Genomic DNA, 23,922 nt, shown 5'->3' on the forward strand with positions numbered 1-23,922 from the left:
TACTTTACCAATTGAACTATGCTCCCAGTACCCCCCCACATTTTTTTGGTGCTGAAATCCAGGACCAATCCTAGTCCCTTTAAAAAAAAATTTTTTTTTATTTGTGTGTGTGTGTGTGTGTGTGTGTGTGTGTGTGTGTGTGTGTGTTACTAGGGTTTGAACACAAGACCTCAAGTCACTAGGCAGGCACTATTTTTTTTTTGGCCAGTCCTGAGGCTTGAACTCAGTGTATGAGAACTGTCCTTGGGCTTTCCCAAGGCTAGAGCCTTGAACCACAGTACCACTTCTGGCTTTTTCTAAGTATGTGATACCAAGGAATCGGACCCGAGCCTTTGGGTATGCCAGGCAAGCACTCTACCACTAGGCCAAACTCCGGGCCCCTGTTTCTGAGCCATGCTTCCAGTCCTTTCAATTTTTCACTGATGATTTTTGAGATAAGGTCTTGCTTTCTGCTAGGCATACCATGATCTGTCTATTTTAAGCTTTCCCAGTGCAACTAGGATGACAAGCGAGTACAACCACACCGAATGTTCTTTCTGTTGAGATGGAGTCTCACGGACTTCTTCATTTGAACTGGCGTAGAACTATAATCCTTTCATCTAAACTAACCACATAGTTTAGGGTTATAGGCACGCAGCACTGCACTCATCTATCAGTTGAAAAAGAGTCTAATAAACTTTTCTGCCATGGCTAGCCTCAAACCACAATTGTTGCTTCCTCAATAGCTAGGATTACAGGTATGAGCCACTGGCACATTTATTTTTTATTTATGTATTTTTTTGCCAGTCATGAGGACTGAACTCAGGGCCTAAGCACTGTCCTTGGGCTTTTTCAAGGCTAGAACTCTACCACTTGATCCACAGCACCACTTCCAGCTTTTTTTCTAGATATGTGGTATCGAGGAATCGAATCTGGGTCTTCCTGCGTGTTAGGCAAGCACTTTTACCACTAGGCCAAATTCCTAGCCCATATTTTGTTTTTTGAGAGGGAGCTTCACCTCTCCCTTTGCCCAGGCTAGCTTTGCAATTCTTCTGCTCATGCCTTCCGAATAGCAGGGACTACAGACACACATACCAGTGCTCAATTTCAGTGTTGCTCTTCTTAATATAGAGACTTAAGAAAGAAATTGATACATGACTGGCTATTCCTAATACTGATAAACAGCAACAAGACCTTACATACTCTCTGAAAGGGGTAGAAACTGGGAGCATAACAGTCAGTGGGCTGTAGCATAGTTCTGTAGCCTCTCAGAATAACCCTTGAGAAGGCAAGTCCCAAGACTGGCAAAACAAAGCAAAACGTATCATAATATGCCTAACTCTGTGGACAAATGTGGCTCCTCCTTTCAGAGTTTACATTGTAACAGAAAATGCTGAACTTTTTATGTGGCATAATTAGATTTTTTTTTTTTTTTGGTTAGTTGTGGCACTTGAACTCTGGGTCTGGGCGTCATCCCTCAGCTCTTCAGCTCAAGGCAAGCGCTCTACCACCTGAGCCACTACCACTTCTGGTTTTCTGGTGGTTAATTGGAGATAAGAGTATCACGGACTTTAGTGCCTGTGTTGGCTTTGAACTGGGATCCTCAGATCTCAGCCTCCTGATTAGGTTTACAGATGTGAGCCACCCCACCCAGCTTAATATGTTGTTTATATGTAAAAAGTTTAATAATTTTAAGCTATGTTGTGACAGATGTATGACCTGCGAAGGGAAATATTAGAAGGTATTTCATATTGTCTTCTCTTTGTTTCTTTTTGTAGATAAGAAATTCCAAGTCCCTTGGAGTGCTCTTCAGAAGAAAATTAGCAGCACTGTGCTCTTACCGTGATACCAATCCTTTTTGATATGCTTCGGTGCCGTGACACTGCAAGAATTGCACACAGGCTCCAGGAGTGGTTTTTTTCCTCCATTTAAGTAGTTCTCTGTGGATGGAAAGAGATTCGAGTCTTAATAATTACCTTATTTTAAAACTATTTCTCTATAGTCTGAACTGCTGGGGGCCACTTACCAATGAGCCACCCAGCCAGTTCTTCTCAGGAGCTGGTTGAAAACTGTGCTGTGCATGTAGCAGGGATGGCACAAGAAGATAGCCGTCGTGGTCAGATGCCATCTACTTTTTATCATGGTGCCAACCAAGAACTTGACCTGTCCACCAAAGTATACAAAAGGGAGTCAGGAAGCCCTTATTCTGTGTTAGTGGACACCAAGATGAGCAAACCGCATCTCCACGAAACAGAAGAGCAGCCATATTTCAGGGAGACAAGAGCAGTGTCTGATGTGCATGCTGTCAAAGAAGACCAGGAGAATTCTGATGACACAGAAGAAGAGGAAGAGGAAGAAGAGGAGGAGGAAGTCTCTTACAAAAGGGAGCAGATCATAGTGGAGGTAAACCTTAATAATCAAACATTAAATGTATCTAAAGGGGAAAAGGGTGTCTCTTCTCAGTCCAAAGAGACTCCTGTTCTTAAGACGAGCAGCGAGGAGGAAGAGGAAGAGAGTGAGGAAGAGGCCACTGATGACAGCAATGACTATGGAGAGAACGAAAGGCAGAAGAAGAAGGAGAAGCTGGTAGAGAAAGCCAGCGTTACACAAAGGCGAACGCGGAGAGCTGCCTCTGTTGCAGCAGCTGCCACTTCCCCTACTCCCAGAGCTACACGGGGGCGTAGGAAGAGTGTAGAGCCACCCAAGCGTAAGAAGCGGGCCACAAAGGACCCCAAAGCACCAGTCCAGAAAGCTAAGTGTGAAGAGAAAGAGACTCTGACCTGTGAGAAGTGCCCCAGGGTGTTTAATACTCGCTGGTACCTGGAGAAGCACATGAACGTAACTCACAGGCGCATGCAGATCTGTGATAAGTGTGGCAAGAAGTTTGTCCTGGAAAGTGAGCTGGCCCTTCACCAGCAAACAGACTGTGAAAAAAACATTCAGGTAGGTCTCACCACCGAGAGGGCAAACTTTCCAGGATAGAACCTGGCTGTTCAGATTCACCTGGTGTCTGCCAAGAGAATAAATGCAGTAGAGGCTGAAGGGACAGATTTCACCAATTTCTCATTTTAGAAGCTGCTGCTTGGGTCTTTTTCAAAACCAAGGCTTACCATTGTATTTCAGAAGCATTACACTTAACTGACACTGGACTAGTGGGAACCCAGGCACACTGAAAGGGGGATCTGTGAAAGTTATTGACCAGGATGTAAAGTCAACACCAACTTTGCACTGAAATTCAGTATTGTAGAACACATAGGATTATTCATTCTGGCATCTTCTCTGTCAAAATGGGAGATGTTAAAGAAAGGTCAGGAGTAGAGAAAGGCCCCTTTCTATTTAAAAGGATATGAGGTTCTAGTGCAGCTGATTACGGACAAAAACCGTAATGACACAGACCGTGGAAATGGAAGATCTCCAGGAGTGAGTTTGCTGTCACCAGTGGAGAGATGGCAACCCTAAATTTGTCAAGAGGCTGAGCCCATGGGAATGTGCAGACTTTAAACAGAGGCTGAGCTGGTTGAAAATGTTGCTCACCTGGCAGTAGTGTTTTATAATGCTACTGCACAGTGTTGTTGAGGTAAAAAACCATGGTATTCAACCCAGGCTGATAACTCCAAAGAACTGTCTTATGATAGGGTAAGAAATGTACTAATAACATTATGCTAAGTGGATTATGGCTGTATTGGTTTACACTTACGTGTTCATATTAATGTTCACAAAAGGAATATCTGTTAATATCTCTTAAGCTATGTACCATAGGAATATTTGTACATATTGATGCTAACCTTCTAAAAGACGAATTGTTTTACTTTGGGCTTTTGGAGTGTTGCTAATATTGGTAGTCATCTTTAATTTTATCTTTTCTTCCATTGCTTTTAAGACCAGCTCTTTATATTAAAGAGATTTTTTTAAACAAATTACATTTGCTAATTTGCCTTGTCAATTGTGACTTGATCTTCACTCACCAAGTAAATAAAAGAAGACTGAATCATGGCACCCATGTTCTCCAGCACCCTCGCTCTGAGCATGAATTGGTTGCAGCCCCTCAAGCCAACAGGAGCATGATGCAGTGCTGCGCCCTAGGGGTCAAATTTGGATTCCGTGATGACTCCTTACTGACAAGGTCTTCCTGATCTGTAGCTATTTGGTGATTTTTTTGTTTGGGTTTCTGTTGTTGTTTGTTTGTTTTTTCATTTCGTTTTTAATTTGAATTTGCTTTAAGTTATGAAAACATTTAATGAAACCCTTTTTTTTTTAAAGTAACCTCCTCACTGTTCTTCATCATGATATGTTTAAACTTGGTGCATAGGGTCTAAGGTTCTGCTAAATGAAAATCCTCCACATTCCTAAAAGAACATTGTGCTTTGTTTTTATGTATAGATTCCAATAATTCTTTTTTTTTTATTGTTGGGGTAATGTGTAGAGGGGTTACAGTTACATTCTCCAGGTAGTAGGTGCATTACTTCTCACCCATTGATACCCCTTCTCATGGTTTTTGTCACCATTTCCCACCCCCATCCCCTCGCAATTATCTTGTCTTCCCCCCTTCCCTTTCCTATTTCAAATAAACAAATGTATGATTCCAATAATTCTGATAACAAAAATCAAAATTCTTCCTAAAAGATGGCTTATAGCCTAGTGCTGGTTATTCAAACATATAATCCTAGACATATGACCTAGGTTCAAAGCCAGCTTAGGCAGAAAAGTCTATGAGACTCATCTCTAGTTAACCACCAAAAACCTGAAAGTGGAGCTACAGTTCAAGAGGCAGAGTGCTAGCCTTAAGCACAAAAGTTCAGGGACAGCACCCAGTCCCTGAGTTTAAGCCTCAGGACCAGCACAAAAAAAAATAAAGATGGTTCATAGGATTCATTTATCCTTTTCTTGAGCAGTATCCAGAGTATTCATTCATTCATTCTTTTTTTTTTTTTTTTTTTTTTTGGCTTAGGCACTGTCCCTGAGCTTCTTTCACTCAAGGATAACACTCTACCACTTGAGCCACAGTGCCACTTCCAGCTTTTTCTGTTTATGTGGTACTGAGGAAGTAAAACCAGGGCTTCATGCATGCTAGGCAAGCACTCCCAAGGCCAGACTCCAGCCAGACTAGGTTTGTTGTTGTTGTTGTTTTTAGTGGGTCTTGGAGCTTGAACTCTGAGCCTGGGTGCTACCAGTCCCTGAGATCTTTCACTCAAGGCTAGCACTCTACCACTTGAGTCACAGCACTACTTCTATGAGGTTCTTATCGCCACCAGAAAAACAGAAATGGTGCTGTGGCTTAAGTGGTACGGTGCTAGCTTTGAGCTGAAGAGTTTAGGGACAGCACCCAGGCCCAGAGTTCAAAGCCCCCATGACAAACCAAAAAAGAAGTTACGTTTTGATAAACTTTGTGCTTGATATTTCAGTCCATTAATGATTCATAATGATTTGCAAGGGAGTAAGCAGTGTGACTGTATTTCTCAACTCCTGCATGTAATAGAGATCTAGAACTAAGGTATAGGAAAAGGAAAATGAGGCTAATAGTTCAGGGTATTAGTACCTGCTGCTGGAGTAAATTAGATTTAGGATGATATTATAAATATGATTATTTGTTAATGAAGTCTCCAAATGCATTTTCTAAGGAATGAAAACATTTTATACCCCTGTAGATATATAAGCATTAAATATGTATGTATACATATATATTGTTTTATTTTTATGCTAATTTAAAACTAGTTTTTGTTCTATGACAAATATCTGTTAGCTGCATAGTGATGTACATTTATGAAGTAGCCATATCTGGCAATCCACATACTGAATAAACTTGGTTGTTTTTGCAGGTTCAGTACTAACTTAATAACAGGCATTTCTTCGATAGTAGTAGAATTTTCCACTTTGTCTCGTCTTACCTTTGCCATTGTTTTCATACTCTCAAAGAGTCTTTAAAATGTATATCTTGGAAACTAGAACACATAGATATTGGTGTTGGAATCTGGACTCCGTGGATGGATAGCATTTGTTTGGATTCTGGAATTGTGACATGAATCTAAAATAAATCCATTTCATCTGACAGGAGGTCAGTATGGCTCTCTGCAAGCCTCAGCAAATAAAGATTATTTGTTTATCCTGCTTAGTGTGTTTCCTGTAACAAATCATTCAAGAAACTCTGGTCCCTTCATGAACATATCAAGATTGTCCATGGATATGCAGAAAAGAAATTTGCCTGTGAAATCTGTGAGAAGAAATTCTACACCATGGCCCATGTACGGAAACACATGGTTGGTAAGTTTTTTTCTGCTTCTCTCACACCTATAATTTTCCCTTCCTCTTCGGTGTGCTTTATGCTCTAGCTTGGGCAGGAAATGAATTGCCATACTTAATCAGTTTTGACATGTTGAGACTAAATACAGCATGTCTTTACTAATAAGCTTCACAAAATTGGATGGTTTAATCTTCCCCACCCAGATTTCTTTTCCACATTGCTATTTACTTTTCTCTTCAGAACACTGCTATTAAAGTGTCAGAAATCAGGGTAGAGAAAATTAACACAGCATAATGCCTTACAATGTGATATATGTCTTTTCTAGTTGAGATTTGGGGTGGAATTGTTTTGAGGACAAGTGGCTTTTGTGTTGCAGCACACACGAAAGACATGCCATTTACATGTGAAACCTGTGGAAAGTCATTCAAACGCAGCATGTCGCTCAAGGTGCACTCTTTACAGCATTCTGGAGAGAAGCCCTTCAGATGTGAGGTAAGGAACATGTGGCACAAAAAGTAGAAACAGAACCAGCCACCTGTAGATAGTAGTGGAGCAGGGAAAGCTGGGAGTGGTGGCTCAGGCCTGTCATCCTAGCTACTCAGGAGGCTGAAATCTGAGGATCCCAGTTCAAAGCCAGCATAGGCACTAAAGTGCATGAGACTCATCTCCAATTAACCACCAGAAAACCGGAAGTGGTGCTGTGGCTCAAGGGGTAGGGCTGTAACCTTGAGCTGAAGAGTTCAGGGACAACACTCAAGCCCCATGAGCAAAAAAGAAAAAAAAGTGCAGCAGTGAGAGCACAGTTCTGACACAAAGCTTTATCTGCCACCTAAGCTGTTCACGCACTCTTGCTGCTAGGAAGAGAAATGTCCTATTTAGCATATACCTAACTCTTAGGTTAACTTGGGAATATCACGTAGTGACTTACCTTAGTGATTCAGAGAAGTGGAACATGCTCCAATGATAATTATATTAAAATTTTTACTTTTTATTTTTTTGTAACTTATCTTTTTATAACTTTTTAAAATGTTATTTATAGCGACTTTGCAGAAACAGCAAAGCCCAATAGTTGACTCAAGCAGGTTCTATTTTGAGTATGAAAATCTAAGCCCAACGTTAGAGACTGTTAAGTTAAGGTGGGCTCAGGTAAAGCTTCTGTGCTTGGCATTCAAATACCTCCACTGTGTCTGCTGCAGAACTGTGATGAGAGGTTTCAGTACAAGTACCAGCTCCGCTCCCACATGAGCATCCACATTGGGCACAAGCAGTTCATGTGCCAATGGTGTGGCAAGGACTTCAACATGAAGCAGTACTTCGACGAACACATGAAAACACACACTGGTAAGGATTTCATAAGGGCCTTTTAGAAGCGGGCACGGTGGCTCACACCTGTAATCCTAGCTACTCAGGAGGCTGAGATCTGAGGATCACAGTTCAGAGCCAGCCCGGGGAATAACTCCGTGAGACTCTTATCTCCAGTCAGTTACTAGAGTATCGGAAGTGGCGCTGTGCCTGACGTGGTAGGGCGGTAGCCTTGAGCCGAAGAGCTCAGGGACAGTGCCCAGGCCCAGAGGCCAAGCCCCACTACTGACCAAAAGCCTGTGAGGAAGAGAATCTGCGACCTTTTTGTTAACACCAATTGGCAGGAGGGCATCCTTAGTGCCCAGTAGGTCACCGCGTTTTTATCTGTGCTCACTCAGGAGAGAAGCCCTTTATCTGTGAAATATGTGGCAAAAGCTTCACCAGCCGTCCCAACATGAAGAGGCACCGCAGAACTCACACAGGCGAGAAGCCCTACCCCTGTGACGTGTGCGGCCAGCGCTTCCGCTTCTCCAACATGCTCAAGGCCCACAAGGAGAAGTGCTTCCGGGTGACCAGCCCCGTGAACGTGCCGCCCGCAGCCCAGATCCCACTCACCTCTGCCCCAGCCGGCCCTGTCCCCTCCGTCCCTGCCGCAGTGAGCACGCCGGCGAGCCCAGCCCCTCCGGCCAGCGTGAACCCGGTGGGCTCTCTCCCTCCTCGGCCTGTCCCCCACCCCTTCTCACACCTGCACATCCATCCTCACCCTCACCACCCGCACCACCTCCCGATCCCCCCAGTCCCCCACCTGCCCCCACCGCCAGCTCTCTTCAAGAGTGAGCCTTTAAACCACAGAGGCCAGAGTGAGGACAGCTTTCTGCGGCACCTGGCCGAGAAGAACAGTTCTGCACAGCACCACTAACACCACCTCCTTAAGTGCAGTCTCCCAGCGGTCCCACGGTGAGTCTCCTGGTGGCGGAGAGGGAGCTGGTGAGCAGCCACGGTTCTCAGGCTCTCCTCCATCTCCTGCGGGGCTTTGCCATTGCCTTGGTGCAGCAACAGACCCAAGGAAACGAACCAGAAGACCACCTTGTAACTCTTAGGGGAACTGCCCTCGAATCCAGGGGAACCATGGCACTAAAGCCCAGTTTGCTTGCATTTTCTGATGACTTTTATAAATTTCAGATACTCAGACTTGTGGGGTTTTATAATTTCATATCAGCTGATGAGATATGCTTGCTTTTATATCCTGGACTTCTCCTCAAAGAGGGGATAGGCCTAGTTTTCCTTTGTACTAATCGGGAAGGCTGTGAGATTAATCCAGAGCATTAATTGTATCACTGTGTATTGTAATTAATTCTTTTCAGCTTTGGTGCTGGCTACAGAGTTGAGCTAGCCATGTTTCACAGTATATCAAGCATTATAGAGAAAGATGGAAGTTTTCTTCTTTGTGTAGCTCTCTTAACACACTCTTTATTTTACTACAGAAATTATTTTAGAGTTTTTGTATAGACTTCATTAGTAGTCTGTTTCTAAAATGAAATGTATTTCAATAAGCGGTGTAATTTTTTTCAGTGTAGCTGAACCTATGTTGTAAAATAGAAAAAAAATTTTATAATCATCAAAATGTGATTCTTAAAAATGCATATAATAACTTCTATAATTCAAAGTTATTCTTAAATCCGTACAACTCAAAGGTGCTTCAGAGATTAGATGTATCTAAGAGGGTCTCCAGACCAGGTTACTGCAGAAATGAAGTTTTGCTTTCAGGACATGGCGTAAGTACTCAGTTGTGTAATAATCTCTGCTCAGCACTCAGATATTGGTCAGGCTTACTGACGTGCTGCTACCCTCTGGTTTCCTTCGGGCTCTGTTTGTGCGTTAAGTGGGCTTCTGGACAGGGAGTTAGGGCCCCTTTGAGGAAGCCACCTAATGCTTGGCTGGTTTGAATCTACGTGAAGTCGTTCCTAAAGAAGGAAGAAGTGGAGATTTTTTTCCTTTCAGTCACATCTGTTTCTTACTTCCCTTAGTACCCGTGTTCATGTTTAACTGTTAAGAAAGACAGATTGGAATCTCTAGTTTTGAGGTTGCTTTATTTTCCTAGAATTATTACAAGAAGCTAACATGGTAGACTGAAGTCACAAACATGATACAAGCTGGCAGTGGCTGAGACATTCAGATGAGAAGGCAAATTAGTTATGCATTTTAAAAGGTCTGTGGTATATACAATGTGGTTAATATCCACAATTTTGAGCTATTTTAATGTGGCTAAATTATAGTGAAGGAAAGCTCCTGTGTTGCTGTCCTGTCCTCTGCAGATAGTTAACAGGACACCAGCGCTGGTGCTGAGGAAGGGAGCAGCACCATCCATACCTCCAGGCTGCTTGCTGTTCAGGTTTGGGGAACTTCCAGAGATCACCAGGAACAACTAGATATTGACTATAGGAAGGCTAAATGGAAGGACTAACATAATGATTACCTACAGACGACCAAGCTTATCCACACTCAATGTAGCTTCGAATTTTATATTCCTTTATCTCAGAGAACTAAATTCTAAGACCCCAACCCCCTCTTTTTGCATCTTTAGATTCTTTAATTTCCCTTTCCTTATGGGCATGCGTGCGTGCGTGTGTGTGTGTGTGTGTGTGTGTGTGTGTGTATACCAGTACTAGGACTTGAACTCAGGGACTAGGCATTGTCCCTGAGCTTTTGTACTGAAGTCTAGCTTTCTACCACTTTGAGCCACAGCTCCGCTTCCAGTTTTTCGGTGGTTATTTGGAGAGAGTCTCGTGGTCTTTCCTGCCTGGGCTGGTGTGGAACCTTGATCCTCAGCCTCCTGAGTAGCTAGGGTGACAGGTGTGAGCCACTGGTGCCCAGCTTGTCCTCAGACTCTGAGAATCCTGGCTTCTCAAAAAACAAATGACTGCAATCGTACAGATATGTATTAAGTACTTTCTTACTGATTAACTCTGAGCAGAGGATAGGTCCCTGTGTGTAAGTACCACACTTTCTTTAGGTTTTCTTTAGTTTAATGATTCCAGGTTTTTTCCTGATTTGGCTGTCGTATTCTATAATGCATAGGAAAATTTTGCGGCAAGGTAGAAAAGTATCTCAGGATAGACTTTTCTTCCTGATCTTGAGTGTAAGTTTTAATGGATGGTATTTAAAATATTTGTATACGTTCTTTGAGCCCGAAAGTTCATTCCTCGCTTATGACTGTTATAACTTTAAAGGTTGTCTCCCCTCCCCTCCACAGTCTCCTTTGCATTCTATGACAAGTTTGTAAATCCACACGTTCATGTTGACATATCATTATTTTCTGATCAGGTTTGCAATGTTAAAACAATTTTTAAAAGATATAAATTATAGTTTCGTTAATTGGTTATACCTTATTTTTGTTCTAAATAAAGTTATAATACTGGCTAGCAATTCTGGATTCTAGAGTTGAGGCCATTAAATTAACCATTCTATCATGTGTAATATAATTATACACTGGAAAATTCAGGTAGACATCTTTGATTTTTTTTTTTAACTCAAGTAACTATAGCCATAAGAAAATATCTGCTAAATAGGAAAACTATTAGTAAGCAAATTACAGCCATCATCCTTAACAGAAGCAAAGGAAAAACGAATTTTTTAAAAAATGAGCATTGTTCATTGTCACACAGTGTAATTCTTTATGAAACATATTGTGGAACAATCTAGAAAGTTACTTTTATTTATTTATTTTTCTTGAATTACTATACCTGCCCTAACTTGGGATTTGTGAACTTCAGGAAAGGTGCTCAGATCATGACTCCTGGACAGTGTCATAATAGAATGAAAACATAAAACAGTGATGCTTCTAAATATAAGAACTATAGATAGGAGTAAGCCTTAAATATATATGTATCAGGTTTAACATGCTGAAGACTCAAACTCAGGGTTGAAAATTTGGCTGGGGTCCTCTCTTAAGAGAAGTTTCTTTGTGTGGTGTATTTTTTCACACAAACGCTACAGCGCCCGTCTATCCCTCAGAACCTACATACGTGTTTATTGGGGACAGGATGGGCGTGACTTGTGGAAGAGTTTGAGTTCTCAGCTTTATCTGTATTTAATCTTTTAAAGGCAGTAAAGACCACATTTCAGCATTATGTAGAATAGTAAATTGAAGCTGTCTGTCATTCCTTCATTTTATGTTGTTTTTAAAGGCTTGTATCAACACTAAAGTATCTTGGTTGAGGAAAAGTCTCCCAAGGGCTTTCTAGAGAGTTGCATTAAATTTCCTTTCCAGTGGTCGATTGGTTTGTTTTTATATCTTCTGGTTTGTTTTTTTTTTTTTCTCATAGCTGTGATATTCAAGTATAAGCCTTCTAGCCTTAATGAAAGATTGTGCTCTCTCAAATTGTTAGGCACATAGTGAGTTAGGTTTTAAACTTTGAATGAAGAAAGCAAAGTTTAAAACCTGGGGCTTATTTCTACTTATATTTATGATTTGATTATTATTTTTAGACAGTAGGGAGATTGCCACAAAAAAACTTAAGTATTGTTCAAAGAAAATTTGAAAATCATTTCCTTATCCTCTTATAATTTAATCTTATCTATTAACTGCTCTGAATCAGAGGCTGGCCATGCTTCTGTGGTCATGTCATCTTTTCAGAAACTCCCTTTGTTGGTAGAAACTTTCTGTCATGTTTACAACTTGATTGTCCCTAGCACATCAACCCCAAACAAAGTGCTCTGAAGAGATAGTTAGAAATTTTGATTTTTTTTTTTACTTCTTGAATTTAGTTCAATTTTTTTGTTGTTGTTAATGCGAATATTTAGTAACATTTTTTTATTTCACCAGAAGTTTTAAATTTGAGACTAGAAAGCAGAGTTAGAAGTCCTTTTGCTGGCACAGGCTTAAATAGAATGCCTGCCTTCCAAGTTAGAGACGCTGAGTTCAGTACTCAGTACCACAAAAAAAATTGTTTTTATCCACTTGCAGGTATCTATTTGTATTGCCCCATTTTCAAATTGCATTAGTAAACACTCTGGGTAGGTAGGCTTTTATGTGTTTTAAAAAAAATTAACTAAAAACTGTGGTAGGAAAACCCCTTCTGTTTGAGCTACTGAGGGGGGAGAAAAAGATAAATGTGTGCTTCATTGAGGATGCACACGGTGAGTTTCTCGATGCTGTCGCAGACCTGTGAGGACTAGTTAAGAGTCGTGTGAAGTATTTTATCAGCTAGCTGCCTTTTAAACGTAATCACCTCACTTGGACTTGTCCCATGTATAAAGTAGACTAAGAAATACTAGGTTTGACTTTTTCCTTTGTTTAAACCAAGATGGACATTTCCCCAGATGATGATGTTTATCTGGAGAAAGGGCATAAGCCATTAGGAACAGTGACATTGTTATGCAATAACAGGGCCCAACCTAACCTGCTTTCCTCACCTGTAGCATTCGTGAGACATAAAGCTGACCTCCCAAACCTGGAGACTACCTCGAAGAGCAAACAGATACTCTGCACTCTCAGTAGAAGCCATAGAGTTGTCATCAACAGATCCACCTTCACACTTCTATACTTTTTTACTCTAGAATTTTTATAGACTTTCTAATCAGATCTTTTTTTGTCTTAGAGGATAGGTTTTGCAAGACTCAAAAGGAAATTAAAGCCCCTAGTTGTCCCAAATTTGAAGCTTCAGCTTCAGCAAATTTGTTTAAAGAACCAGATAATGCACCACTTATCTAATTCTATATTTAAGTCAGAGCTAATTTACAGAATTGCATATCCTGAAAGCAAACTTCTCTTGTGTCCTGGTAGAAGCTATGTTATTGTAAGAAATCACTTACTATGTGGATTGATTCTATGTATTACTTGATGATACATTTGTTGTCACAGTGTTCCTGGAGTCACTTTTAGTTCTTTAGGACAGAGAAGTGAGAAATCACCTTCATCTAATTCTCTGCTTTCTCACTGCAGCTACCATCTCTCAACTCTGTTCTTGAGTGCCTTTAAAAAGCCAGCATCCTGCAGCATTCTTTCCCTGGGTTTTGTCCTACCTCTGGCTGCTTTATTCTGCATGATAGAGGAATTACCCTTGTTCCAATTGGTTTAACTCCACAGACTAGCTACAACCTTGGACAAGAATTTTGAACTTGTTTTGTCTCTCTGTGTGCGTGCGTGCATGTGTGTGTGCGCGCGTGTGTGTGTGTGTGTGTGTGTGTGAGAGAGAGAGAGAGAGAGAGAGAGAGAGAGAGAGAGAGAGAGAGAGAGTGAGAGTGTCCTGGGGCTTGAACTCAAGGACTGGATACTGTCCCTGAGCTTTATCAATCAAGGCTAACACACTACCACTTGTGCCATAGCTCCACTTCCAGCTTCTTAGTGATTAATTGGCGATAAGTCTTATGGACTTTCCTGTCCAGCCTGGCTTCCAGTGGCAATCCTGATTAGCTAAGATTATAGGTGTGAGCCACCAGTACCTGGCCCAACATGTAATTTTTATGTTACATTTTCACTTTTATTTATATCTTATTTCTCTACATATTGTATCTCTAGAGTTGAGAGAGTTTGTCCTTATCTTCTCTTACACCTTGTTTTCTTTTACCAGGAATTTGACATTCCTTTAAAAATGAAAAGTCATTGTGTAAGTATCTTAACCCCTTTTTTGATCTGAAGTCTTCCAGCTGTCTGCCCTTTTCCATTAAGCGTTCTGAATGCTGCTGTTGCTGTGTGTCAACCCTCCTCCAGAAACATTTTTCAAGGTTGTATCCACAATTTTTTCTTAGCCAAATGAATCTTTAAAAGTGCCCTCTGGGTTGAGCAAAATTCTGTTTCTTTTTTTATCTGTTTATCTCCATCCCGTTCCTCAAGAAAACCTCTGTTTACTTGCTTTTTTGTGTTCTCAGCGAATTGATTTTCAAAGTATGGCTGATAGGCATTATTTGAAGGATATAATAAAAGGAGGTTGAAGTGTTTTGCATGGGCACTGCACTGGTGAAGTTTAGCAATGAACTAATCTTTTACAGCCATAACTAAAGTTTGTGCTATATGCCGGTGAACTGTTCCTAAGACCTCCAAAAGAGAGAAGGAATGAATGCTTTAAAATGAAATTGGAGGGGCCGGGAGTTTGGCCTACTGGTTAAAGTGCTTGCCTAGCATGCACGAAGACCCTGGTTCGATTCCTTGGTACCACATACATAGACAAAAGCCAGAAATGGTGCTGAGGCTCAAGTGGTAGAGTGCTAGCCTTGAGAAAGTCCAAGGACAGCGCTCAGGCCCTGAGCTCTAGCCCAGGACTGGCAAAAAAAAAAATAAAATAAAATAAAATAAAATTGGACTTCCATCTTCTGTAGGCAGAGTGGATACTACTAAACATTTTGACCCTAATCATAATCTTTGCTTTCCAACTTAAAATCTCAGCCCCTGCGCTTTAATTAGTAACCATTCGAGGTGGAGGTCTAAAATGAGATTAATCAATAAATCCTGCATTCTTTTGTATGGAAATAGATATGGTACAGTACAAACTTGAGACTGGTTATGTTTGATAATGAGTATATGCAAGTCTCTGAAATGTGAAGGCCAGTTTCCATATCGCGAGAGGTAGGTTACAGAAATAGTTAACATGGATTTTTTTTTTTTGTGTGTGTGTGTAATACTAGCATTGTGGCTTGAACTCAGGGCCTAGGGCTGCCTCTTAGCTTATTTACTCTACCATTTGAGTCACAGTGCCACTTCTGTCTTTCTGGTGGTTAGAGATAAGAATCCCACAGAATTTCCTGCTTGGACTCGCTTTGAACTGCAATTTTCAGATTTCAGCCTTCTAAATAGTTAAGATTACAAGCATGAACCACCTCACCCAGCTTTTCCAAAAGTTTTAACATGCATTTTATTCATTTGACATGGGTTGTACTTCTATTCCACTTGCAGTACTTGCTTTGGCCACAAGAGAGAAGTAAAGTATTTCTGTATTAAAGTATTTCTTTAATCTCACTTGTAAAGAAATAACCTTTTTTTCTTTTTTTCCTTTTACAAAATGAATTTGTATTTAGGGTTTAGTACAGTTAAATGAATTAAGTAAAAAAGATTTGATATAAAAACTATTACCAGCTAGGACTTTTTTTTTTCCAGTCCTAGGGCTTGAACTTAGTGCCTGTGCTCTGTCTCTGAGATTCTTTTGCTCAAGGCTAGTCTTCTACCATCTGAGCCACATGCTACTTCTGGCTTTTTTCTGTTTATATGGTACTAAGGAATTGAACTCAGGGCTTCATGCATGCTAGGCAAGCACTCTACCACTAAGCTACATTCCCAGGCCCCAGCTAGGATTATTCTATTCATTATTTTTCTTCTTTTATAAAAGATATTCCAAAGAGTGTTTTAACTCAACAAGTTTGTTTAGTAGTTCCTTATCATCTTTAGACTTTTTTTTTTTTGTCAGCGGGACTTGAACTCTGGGCCTGGGCATCATCCTTAAGCTCTTCAGCTTAAGGCTACCGCCCTACCCTTGAGCCAAGCCCCACTTTCCATTTTCTAGAGTTTAATTGGACATAAGAGTCTCAGGGTCCTTCTGTACCCCGCTGACTTTGAACCTTGATCCTCAGATCTCAGCCTCCTGAGTAGCTAGGATTACAGGTATGAGCCACTGCGTCCAGCTTAAAAAAATTAATTTTTAAAAAGAAGATTCACTTTCCTTTTTCTTTGTGAAGCCTAAATTATTATATGTTATTAGAAAAGTTTGTAAATGCATTTTATAAACCTGTCACCAATAAGAATAGAGTTCAAAAATAATTCGAAGGGAGACAAAGAGGAGAATGAAACAGGGACTTCCATGTAGTCTAGGCAGGCCTTAAACTGTGATCCTCCTATCTGAATCTCCTGAGTGCTAGGGTTCCAGGCAAGTGTTACTTTGTTGGACTATGAGGTTCCTTGAACTCCTTAAATACACTTAAACCTTTATTATTATATTTTCTGCAATTTAAATTGCCAAAATTTATTTGTTAAAAATAGTCATTTTAGAGGTTGGAGGTGTGGCTCAGTTGGTAGAAAGCCAGGTAATGAGCATACTGCTGGCTTTGAGCCTTGATCCTCAGATCTCAGCCTCCTGAGTAGCTAGGGTTACAGGCCTGCTGCAGAGTCTCAATCTTGCAAAACAAAACTAGAAATTTTAGCTGGACTTGGATGGCTAATACCTGTTATCCTAGCTACTCAGGAGGCTAAAACCTGGAAGATTTAGGTTCAAAGCCTATCTAGGGAAAAAATGTCCAAAAGATTGCATCCCAAGTTAACCAAGAAAAAGCAAGTAGTACCAGCCTGGCAAGTTCACAGCCTGAGTTCAAACCTCCTTTTCTGACCAAAATAAAAATTAAAAATGGAAGTTCTTTAATGTATTAGGGAAAAAAGTTTTAAAGAGTGCCTATAAATATAGCCTCTGTGTGTGTGTGTGTGTGTGTGTGTGTGTGTGTGTGTGTGTGTCAGTGTCACTGGGGCTTGAATTCAGGGCCTAGACACTTCCTTTGCTTTTTCACTCAAGCTGATACTCTACCACTTGGGCCACAGCTCCATTTCCTGCTTTTAATTCTTGCTTAGGTGGGCTTCAAACTGCAATTCTCAAATCTCAGCCCCAAGTATCAAGGATTACAGGCATGAGCCACTAGCATGTAGCTAAATCCTATTTTAGTAAGACAATTTTCAGAAAAAAAACTCCCTCCTGATTCTCATCCTCTGTAATCGTTCTCCTGACTTCCAGGTTTTTCTTTGGCATTACCCATTTTTCTTTGTCTCTCTATAATACACAAAAACAGGAGAAGTTTTTCCTGATTCTAGCGGCGGCTTTCTTACCATTTTGTTTCTACTGTTCCAGTATATGTATATGTATATATATATATATATATATACATATATATATATTATGTTTCCCCCCCTTGGCTGTACTAGGTATTGAACTCAGGGGCTCATGCTTGCTTAGGGAAGTACTGTATCACTTAAGCCATTCCTCCTCCAAGCCCTGGACTCCAATATTCTTTATGTGTAGTCTCATCTACAAATCTCTTCCCATCATTTAGTATCTCTTTTTATACCAAAATATGACTTTTGATTAGCAATGTCATCAAGAACCTTTTCTAAGTTCTTTTCCTGCTGTGTTTCTTCCACAGAGACTATGAACTAATCATACCTTCCTTGTTCCTCCAGGCTCTCTTCATTTCTAACCAGCAGACTCTTAAACTTAATATTGGCTCTATTTCTTTAGTTTTTTTTTTCCTTCTCTTGTAGTTCTAATAATCAAACCTGGGGTTTCATACTTGTTAGGCAAGTGTTCTACCACTTGAACTAAGCCCCTAGCCCTTTGTATTTCTCCTTTGTAAATCTCACAGAATTCCTTCACTCTCAGAACTTCAACTCAAATAGTCTAATTCAGGTTTGCAGCTTTGATCTCTTTACCAAGGTCACTCACACTATTTTTTTCTTCTAGTTCATTTTGCGGTGAGTAACCTCAGAAACCATTACGTAGTAAAGAAAGATCTGCTTTTTACTTCTTCCCTGCATCTCTGCCATCATTCTGTGTGTATCTGTGTCTAGATTACCTAAGGCATTTTCTCTGGTTACTAAGTCTAGAGGTTGTTCAGTCATCATGACTCAAGCAAAAAAATGACATGAAAGCCTGATGTCCTTAAGGGTCAGGCAGCTTAATTAGCCAGCCTTTGTTAATTTTGGTGACTAAGACTAAAAGCTAGGACCTTGCCATGAGGGATGCGTTGTGTGCTAAATGTGGAGCAGAGAGCTGACCCTCCTCATTTCCTTGTCCCAATTCCCCTGCTGTGTTGACACCATCCCACCTCTGACTGGGATGAGAGAAGACCCGGGGCAAAGGAGGGGGGCGGGTGGGGTGAGGAACTGCTGTCAGCTTCCAGTGCAGAAGTCACCAGGGAGCAAGTCCTTCCTGTCTGGCCACAGAGGTCCCCACACCTGGCACTCCTCAGGCCAGGAAGAGTAGTTTCTTGTCTTCTGCCTCCTAGACTCAAACAGCCCTCTGACCCTGCGTTTTCATTCTTTTTTTTTTTTTTTTTTTTGCAGCATAGTATGTACAGGTCAGCCATCAACTAAAGGCAAACAGCAAGTGGGAGCATGCAAACCCTCTGGGGCACTTAGGACTGAAGGCCCTTCCTATCTGGTTCCTGCTGGGCCCCTTTCCCTCTAGCCAAGAGTCACCCCAAGCAATGCCAGACAAACCCAGTGGTGTCTGCCAGTACTTCCAACACTCACCAGAAACAAAACAGAAGCTGTGACCCATTTAGGCAACAGGTGATTAGGTGCAACTTGTTTGTTTTTATTTTGTTCTCCCCAACAGTACTGAGATCACTTGCACTTTTCCTCATTTCTTAAAAGAAAATCCAGTCTGCTTGTTTAGCATTAGGTTTACAAAACTTGTTGTTGAATGTTGAATATTTGTCCAAAGGAGTTTGACAAAATAGAAGCTGCTTGGTCCCTGTTCTGGCTGCTAGGTCATAAGAATTCAGGCCAGGTGGTGGGGCAACTTATTCTCAAGTCCAGAATGGGGCAGCGTCCCTCTCCTACCTCTCTGCGTAGACACAAGCGAAGGTCAAGTTGGAGTCAGTGTAGGGCAAGTATCTGTCATGCTGCAAAGTTGTTTAGAGGAGTTTTGGTTGGGGAGGTGACAGGTAGGTAGGTGGGTGGGAAAGACCTCGAAGAGAGGGCTGCTTGGCCCCAGGGAACTGCATGAGGTGGCACTGAGCAGACATGGGCTCTGCGCCGGCCCACGAAGCCTGGCTTCCCTGAGTCACCTTTTCCAGCATCCTGTCAGATCCTTCCATGTACTGATTCCCCCCTCTGTGTTAACTATCACAATATTGCTTTTTTTTTTTTTAGCAATTGAAATGCACTTTTTAAAATTTCAACTCAATCATGATTTTAAGTATGAAAAATTTATAGATTGTTAAAACTATTTTTTGTGTATTTTTAACCACTCGATGTAGCATTGTATATTTTATTCTTGTGAGACTCTGGTACAAGGTGTGCCGCTTAATGACTTTTTTTTTCTGAGATGCTGGGCCTTTGGATGTGTACGGTAACCAACTTAATGCTAATGTTCAAAGTAAAAAAAAAAAAAGAGCCATATCCTTGTGTGTCTTTCTTTCTCTCATCTTGCTGGCATTTTCAGGTCCCTTTGCTTCATCAAGTGTCCTTTTTATGTAAAGATGAACCATTGTACAAACATCACCAGTGTTAGTGGCTGGGGTCTCTCATAATGATAACAGACTGCTTGGACCCCCCCAAAGCCTTGCTCAATTCTTTATGAATACCACAGTTAGATGAACTCGGGCCTTGCAGTGCTGCTGGGTCTACACGGATCGGTTGCAGGGACGTTGTTCAGCCCAGCTGAGTGATGACTGGGAAATGGGCTTGAGGAGAGCATGAGGGGGAAGCGTCAGAGTTGGGCTCTGAACTGGTTTAAAGAAAACCACAGATGCAATAGTGTAGCAGCAAACAGCAGTAATGGTAAACATGGGGACAGGGCCCACACGCCCACCCCTCCTACCTCCCCTCACGATCCACTCATTCCACACATCTTACTCAGTAGCTAATGCTCACCTAGCAGCTGGAGAATCCACTGCGAATGAGACATGCCCCTCCTCTCAAGCTTGCCAGTGGAGGAAACTGAGTAAGCAACGCAGCAGTAATTATCTAACAGTGCCAGGGGCTGTGGTCCCTTGTAATGCCAAGCTTGGCCTCTGAGAGAGAACAGTGCCAACTGGAAGATAAACTTGTTTCTTTCACAAGCCTTTCCAGCTCATATCCCCCCCGGTTTGTTCCTGCTAAGAATTCCAATTAGGGAGTTGAGTGTAGAGGAAGGAAACCTTATTGTTCAAGTTTCTCTTTGTTTGAAACCTCTTAGACTGGAACAAAACTGACCCGGTCATAGTACTGCCATTTTTATTCTCTGTCATCTCGTATCTCTGACTAGAGATGGATGTCAGCACATTTTTTTCCCCCACTGGTACAAAGTAGATTCCTCCAGAATACATGACATCAGTGGGTCTTAGACTTTAGATTTGTACATTCTGGAGTTTGAACTCAGACCCTTGTACTTGCTGGACAAGCATTCTACCACTGAGCCATGACTCCAATGCCTTTGTGTAGCGCTTACAGGTGGGGGAGGGGTCAAGGTATCACTTCCTGCTCAAGAACATAGCTGGACTTCAATCTGGCTATTTCAAGCTACTTTAGGCTTCTGATCTATCTGGGATGACAAGCCTCCATGACTGGCTTCTTCCATTCCGATGAAGCCTCACACGCTTTTGTGCCCATGCGGGCTTGGAACTGTGATCCTACTTATCTTACCTCCCACATGCCTGGGGTGACAGGCACTCTCTCTGTTCCCAGCTATGGGGTAAAAAGGGCTCTTGGAAACTATTCTGTCCCTTGAACCCCAATCATCTTGTTCTCTGCCTCTCAAGTATCCTCCATTCCAGGTGAGTGTCACCGGCAGCAGGCTTGGATTTTCTAGTATCTTTAGTCTTAACACTGTTTCTGAATGCATCCAAATGCCAAGGCTCCTCCGCTGCTAGCATCACAGAAGACAACTGCAATTAGTTGTTTGCAGTTCACACCTAAAGCTCTTTGGTGGTCAAAGGGCTTTGACTGTGGGCCTGGGCTCTGTCTCTGAACTCTTCAGCTCAAGACTACCACTCTACCCCTCGGCCTGGGCATTGTCCCTGAGCTCCACAGCTCAAGGCTGTAAGGCTACTGCCTTATCCCTTGAGCCACAGTGCCACTTCCAGTTTTTCTAGTGGTTAACTGGAGAGATAAAAGTCTCTCAGTCTTTAGTGCCTGGGCTGGATTTTAACTGGGATCCTCAGATCTCAGCCTCCTGAGTAGCTAAGATTACAGATGTGAGCCACTGTGCCCGGCTCTCTCTCTCTCTTTGTACCAGTCCTGGCACTAGAACTTGGCCTGAGCATTATCCAGGGCCCCTTTTTGCTTAAGGCTAGCACTCTTGAGCCTCAGTGCCATTTCCAGCTTTTTCTGTTTATATGGTGCCAAGGAATCAAACCCAAGGCATTGTGCATGCTAGGCAAGCACTCTACCACTCAGCCACCTTCCCAGCCCTAGCTTTCAAGGTTTCCATGGCAAGTCATGATAGTTATGATTAAGATGAGACCCTTCCTTGTGTTCATATGATTTTGTACTCTTGTCCTTTCTATCAAGTTCATAGTAAAATAGGTAGCCATTCTTTCCTCCCTTTACTGGACTGGTCTTGTGACTGCTTTGACCAATAGAATTATTGGAGTCTGTTTGCCAAGACACCTGGAAACTTCCATTTTTATTCCCCTGGAACATGACAGCCAAGAAGCCCAGGCTAGACCCCTGAAGGAGAGAAGGTATGCAGAGAGACTTCCCAGCTGTCTGTCAAGTCTCAGACCCATATGAGGACATCTTGGACCCTCCAGTTCAGCTAACCCAACAACTAATTGTGTGCTTAGGAGCCCAGATGAGACCAGCAGAATAACCACCCAGCCCACCCACTGGATCACGAGAAATCCATTCATATTTTAAGCCACCAAAAATGGGGCCATTTGTTATACAATAGATAACTTGAAATAACTCTCCCATTTGATCTAACAATTGCTGAAAGCTTCTACTTTATTCAGTCCCTTGTACAAGAAGCTTAACATCTTGGCCTCACTGTTAGTTGTTCATTTGTTGCTAGGTTGCTGCTTTCTCTGTTTTCCATCCAGCAGCTCCGGGCTGATCACAACAGATTTCACAGGCAAGCCAACTATTTCAGGGTTCCTTCCAGACCTGTTCTTCCATGTTCCCCAACTTGGTTCCTGAACTCTTAGGTTAGGAAATGACTGACATTACAGCACTCTTGGGTATATTTCACCCTGAGAACCAATTTATCTTCACTGTTCTATTCAAATCATCTTTCCCAACATAGGATGGAAGGAGCTAGTTCAGCAAATAATCTGAAATCTACAAGCTCATTTACAGACAAGCTGAGCTAACCCTTTTCCCTCTTGCAGAGAAATTTATATGGCTGCAAGCAATCTATACACTTAGACAATTTAGACATACCATATCTACAAAAGAGAACATTAGTAACACCTACTCTAAAGATCATTTAATGCAGCTAAAAGCTTCCTTGGCAGGTAAGATTTGGGACAGACACCTTCCATTATAATGATGTTCCTCAACAACCTTCCCAGTGGTCCTCATCTCCTGGTATTCACATCCTTGAGGTGAGCTGGACTCTGTGGCTCACTTCTGATAGATACAGAGTGACAGGAAGGACAAAATGTCACCTGCAATGTTAAGTTGTAAAAATATTATTGGTAAGCCAGGTACGGTGGCTCACACCTGTAATCCTAGCTACTCAGGAGGCTGAGATCTGAGGATCAAGGTTCAAAGCCAGCCTGGGCACTAAAGATTATGAGACTTTTATCTCCAGCTAACCACTAGAAAACCGGAAGTGGTTATGTGGCTCAAGGGGTAGGGTGGTAGCCTTGAACTGAAGAGCTTAGGGACAATGCCCAGGCCCAGAGTTCAAGCCCCACAACTGACATTTCTTGGTAAATGTCTGCAATCCTTAGCACTTACGAGGCTGAGTCAGGAAGATCTCAAATTCAATGACAGCCTGGGCTATATTGTTAAGGACCCAATCAAAGCTAGCTACTAGTGGCTTATACTTGTAATCCTAGCTACTCCAGAGTCTGAGATCTGAGGATTATGGTTCAAAGCCAGCCACGACAGGGAAGTCCCTGAGACTGTTATCTCCAATAAACTACTCAGAAAAAGCTACAAGTGGCAGTGTGGCTCAAGTGATAGAGCACTAGCCTCAAGCACAGAAAGGCTCAGGGATAGAGGCCAGGCCCTGAATTCAAGCCCCAGAGCAGAAGACAAAACCCTATCTCATATTTTAAAATAAAGCTCGTGCATGCCTCATTCTCCAATCACCAGCTGCCATGTCACGAGCACATTTAGGAGGGTTGTATGGCAGCTGGGCTGGGAGACTGAAGGCTGCCAGCAGGCACGTGAGTGAACTTGCCAGCAGTGCCACCAGCAAGGCTGGAAATGGGCTTCCCAGCCATGGCAGAGCCTTGAGGTGCTTCTGGGCCAAGAGCTTGATGAGAACCCCAATGCTAAACACCTCGCTAAGCTGAGCTCAGATTGGTGACCACCAGAAACGACAGTATTTGACTACACGTGGGTGGCAATTCATGGTTCAGCTGTAGAAAAGAAGAACAAATGTGAGCCACCAAGAAGTATCCTGTGTCCTGCACACACAGGACTATACTACAGGGCAGTAGTGATGCCCTGGAATATGATGGAGACACCCACCAAGGGCTCCTGAGCACTGGCACAAGCAGCTCTCTGCCTTGTCCATCCTAGGAATTGCTTTCAGCCAAACAGAGAGGCCTCCCCC

At 42.1% G+C, this 23,922-nt stretch overlaps 1 protein-coding gene across 3 annotated transcripts in view; it reads left to right on the forward strand.

Moving 5' to 3' along the window:
• Nucleotides 1–10,117, forward strand: part of Znf652 (zinc finger protein 652) — a 39,507-nt gene extending 29,390 nt beyond the window's left edge. For 2 of the 3 annotated variants that reach the window (XM_090350653.1, XM_090350652.1), the window contains exons 2-6: nt 1,758–2,922; nt 6,090–6,237; nt 6,594–6,709; nt 7,414–7,558; nt 7,918–10,117. In XM_090350653.1, coding sequence (XP_090206779.1) covers nt 2,008–2,922; nt 6,090–6,237; nt 6,594–6,709; nt 7,414–7,558; nt 7,918–8,438 — 1,845 coding nt within the window. In that variant the 5' untranslated portion in view covers nt 1,758–2,007 and the 3' untranslated portion in view covers nt 8,439–10,117. The remainder of the gene's footprint in view (nt 1–1,757; nt 2,923–6,089; nt 6,238–6,593; nt 6,710–7,413; nt 7,559–7,917) is intronic. The other variant, XM_090350654.1, reaches the window with a different exon arrangement.
• Nucleotides 10,118–23,922: the final 13,805 nt, after the last annotated feature.

The sequence above is a fragment of the Megascapheus bottae genome, chromosome 17 (assembly GCF_031878675.1).
Source record: "Megascapheus bottae isolate mThoBot1 chromosome 17, mThoBot2.hap1, whole genome shotgun sequence".
Lineage (NCBI taxonomy): Eukaryota > Metazoa > Chordata > Mammalia > Rodentia > Geomyidae > Megascapheus > Megascapheus bottae.